This window comes from Chenopodium quinoa, unplaced genomic scaffold (genome assembly GCF_001683475.1).
Source record: "Chenopodium quinoa cultivar QQ74 unplaced genomic scaffold, ASM168347v1, whole genome shotgun sequence".
Lineage (NCBI taxonomy): Eukaryota > Viridiplantae > Streptophyta > Magnoliopsida > Caryophyllales > Amaranthaceae > Chenopodium > Chenopodium quinoa.
The window spans coordinates 7,208,808-7,212,659 of NW_018744693.1; the positions used below are offsets into that span (position 1 = coordinate 7,208,808).

The 3,852-nt window shown below is 29.5% G+C and overlaps 1 protein-coding gene across 1 annotated transcript; it reads left to right on the forward strand.

Annotated features, from left to right (window-relative positions):
• Window positions 1-5: 5 nt before the first annotated feature.
• Window positions 6-3,648, forward strand: LOC110702399. Its single transcript, XM_021880097.1, has 3 exons — window positions 6-152; window positions 259-513; window positions 3,011-3,648. The coding sequence occupies exons 1-3, from the start codon at window positions 33-35 to the stop codon at window positions 3,095-3,097; spliced, it is 462 nt and encodes a 153-aa protein (XP_021735789.1). The 5' UTR covers window positions 6-32; the 3' UTR covers window positions 3,098-3,648.
• Window positions 3,649-3,852: the final 204 nt, after the last annotated feature.

The window sequence follows — 3,852 nt, forward strand, 5'->3', positions numbered from 1 at the left end:
CCCAATAATGAAAATGACAATCCATAAGAGCAATGGAATTCCCATTTCGAGTATATATAGCAAAAGAATGTCCCTGCGGCGGAGGCTTGTGCCGGATAAGGACCTCCACCACCCAAAACAACCGTTCCTACTATAGCTGTCCCGGCAGAATGGTTAATTAGTCTGCATTATCATTAATTAGTTACTTACCACTGTTCTATTACACCAAATTCCAGTATTGATTGTTCTAACAATTCTTGTGGTTTGTGTTCTGGGCAGGAGATGCACTGTGGTTACTTCGGATGGTGCGATGAGGTGGAACCGCTGCCACCGGTTGAGTTTCTGGGTGTCGGAGAGCTGCCGCCACCGGTTGAGATTCTGGGTATCGGAGAGCTGCCACCACCAGTTGAGATTCCGCGTATCGGACCTAACCGATACCCGGAATGCCCTTGTGGTGCCGGAATTTGTACGCTTAAGGTTCTTCGACATGGGCCAAATGCTGGTCGTCAATACTTTGCTTGCCGCATTAAGAGGGTAATTTAAATTTACATCTTCTTTAATCATTGTTGGTTTTGTCCGCCATCTTTTCTACATAATTGGAGTAATGGCCATAATTGATTGAAAATGAAGGAGTTTGTGAATTATTTAAGCAAAATTAATTGTTTCTGTTTCTTTGAGAATGGGGGAAAATGAAGTTTAAGTTTGTCTTTTACTGAGTAATAAGTACTTCCTCCGTTTTTTATTTTACGTATTTAAAAGTGCCCCCTTTTTTTTTTAACTGTTTTTTAAGTGCTCTAATAAAAACGTGTTTTTTTATTAAAAAAAAAAAATTGTTAAAATATGTCAATTAAATTAACCGAACGTAGTATAAAGTATTCATCAATTTGTTTAGTATTTACATAAAACCTAAGATAAAATAAAATACAGGGAAAATAATCTTTCTAAGAGCATAACTTGATTGTTTCCATAAATTGTAAAAATGTATTTTTCAATGAATACTCCCTCATTTTCATAATGTTAGTACCATATACTCTCTACGTTTCATAATGTTAGTCTTATATACTATTTTGGGTGTTTCAAAATGATATACTCATATTGAATCTATTCCTTTTTTATTTTATTTCCTAATTCGAACTTATCTATTAATTAACTAATACTAAAACAAAACATTAGTGACATCATTTCTCCTCAAAACTGTATACGTGTCGCTTTCTTATGAAATATTTTTCCGCCTAAAACCATTGATGATGTCATTATTTATTTGTTATACTTTTAATTTTGATATTTTTTTATTTTTTTTATTTTTTGATATTTCATAAACAAACTAAGTAAATGCTTTCAACTTCTTCAAAAAAAAATAAATAAATAAAATCATTGGAGTATACTAAATTGAATAACAACTTTATACCTTTCTTATGATTTAAAGATCTACTCTGTATTATTTCCTCTCCTCAATTCCTTATCACTAATATTCATACGTCCGAAAAATTCATGAAATATTTAAACTACTATGTATAGTCGTATATTCATTTCAAGAAATCTCCTTCGAATGGGTTTATATCAAAATCGAAAAGATTAATTGTATATACAAGTGCTACACTACAATTTTTTTAGTAAATCATAAAGATTAACATTATAAAGTATCAATATTATTTAGCAAATCATAAATATTTTTAATATGAAAAAAAATATTAATATGAAAATCATTTATGTTGTTGCTTTAGTTCAAAGTATATTTTCAAAAATTGTACTTACCCCTCTCTCTCTCTCTCTCTCTTATTTTTTTTTTATTTTTTTTTAAGTTGACACATTTTCTCATTAGGTAAGTTTTTTACCTTGTATTTGCTTTAACGTTCACTCTCATTCCTTGTCCTCTCCTTAATACGTGTATCCTAAATTGAATGCGTCAATTAATTAAAAACAGACGAAGTATTAGTTTTATCACATTTATTATTTATTTAAGGTTAAACTTGTGAATATATTAAACTTGTTGTTTTTTCAAAGTAATTTTTTTTATAGAATTTCTTTATTTGATTTAATATGTTATGTATATGTTAAATTCATACTTTGTTTCTTTATACTTACAACACACATTTTATCACGGTATTTAAGAAAAGTGGACCTCACATAATATAATACACTTAAAATTGGGATAATAAGTTGTGAGGAGTATAATCAAGTGGACCATGTGCTTTAAATAAAGGTAATAGTACAATTTTCACCATAAAAACATTCTTTTTATAGTGTGTTGCAACTATTGTGATATTTTTAATAATAGAGAAGTGTTCAAATTATAAAGAAACAAAGAAAATATATATATTGTAGATGTATAACTTTTTATTAATAGATTTATTTTACTTTTCAACAACAAAAATAAAATCTTAAACTTGTGAATATTGTTATTAGTATTCATGAACAAAAGGAGATATAAACATTTTATAGTGTTTTGAAGTTTAAAATTTTTAAGTGTCAAATTGTTAAAATTTATGTAATAATTAAATATATCAATGATTGTAGATATGCATTCACAAATGTGAAATAAAATTAAATGGGTAAGTCTTGCCACATAGTGTGGCCTACTGTGGCCACATTCAATTATAAGAGTAATTTTCATTTATATGTATTAGTAACCTTATTTCACAATAGTAACCTCATTTTTTTCACAAGAGTAACCTCACATATTGTCTATAAAAGTAACTCAAATTTATTATATGATTAAATCAAGTAATTTAGAAATTAGTAATCTTATTTGTTCATTCGAGTAACCCCTATTATTTTGTTTCAAAAAATAAAAGAATAATTTCACTTATTTAAGAGAGTAACTCCCTTTTCTCATTTAAGTAACCTACATATACGTTAAGGTAACTCTGTTTATTCGTTATCGTGACCTTTATTACGTAACTAATTGTCTTTTATGTGATTATGTGAAAAGGTCACGCCATATGACTAGTCACATATAAGAAGTTGTGTAAAAATTATTTCATCAAAACAAATATTTAGTTGATTTATTAATATCATGTGTGTAAATCAGGGACACGGAGCTTGTAATTTTCACCAATGGTTGGATCACGATGAAATTGAGATTGACTCCTGCCCACCACCACCAGAAACACCATAGCTTACATAATAAGGGGAAGATGAAGCAGTTGATGCATAAGCTATTAACTTTTGGAGGAGAACAGGTTTTAGCCTAAAGAACTACTAATGTTCATTACATGTTGGTTTTATGTAATCAGTGATTAGTACTAGTATGGCGTAAGATTTAAACTTAGGTTGAAGTTTGTTTAAATTGCTGCACTTCACATTTTGTTTTTGATGTTGACCATAAAGTAATACTAGCTGTAAACTTGTAACTTGCGCTTGACTTGACTAGCTTGGGATACCCTTTATGCTAAAGAGAAATCTATACTTGGGAAAAAAAACACACACACATAAAGTAGGAATCAAACTTGAGAGTTTGAGACCTCTCTTGGCAAAGCTCACAGTACTAGTACCAAGTGAGCTATCAGCTATTATGTGTGAAAGTGGTAATCCAATTGTTAGTGTATTTCGTGCTAATTGATAGTGTATTTCATGCTAATTGATAGTGGATTTCACTATTTCGTGCTAATTGTGCTAATTGTGGAAACAATTTATCGTGGTAATTGTACTAAATTTGTAGTGTATTTCGTGCTCAAATTCGTGGTATTGCGTTTGTTCATGGAATGTAATTTGCAATTGATATAAGATTCTCATTTGTGCATTATATCTACAATACTGTAATATCGGTATTACTTTATTATGCTCATAATTATAGCATTCTATTGGTAAGATGTATGAATATAATTATAGCATTCTATTGATAGTGTATTGCGTTTGCTCAAATTCGTGGTC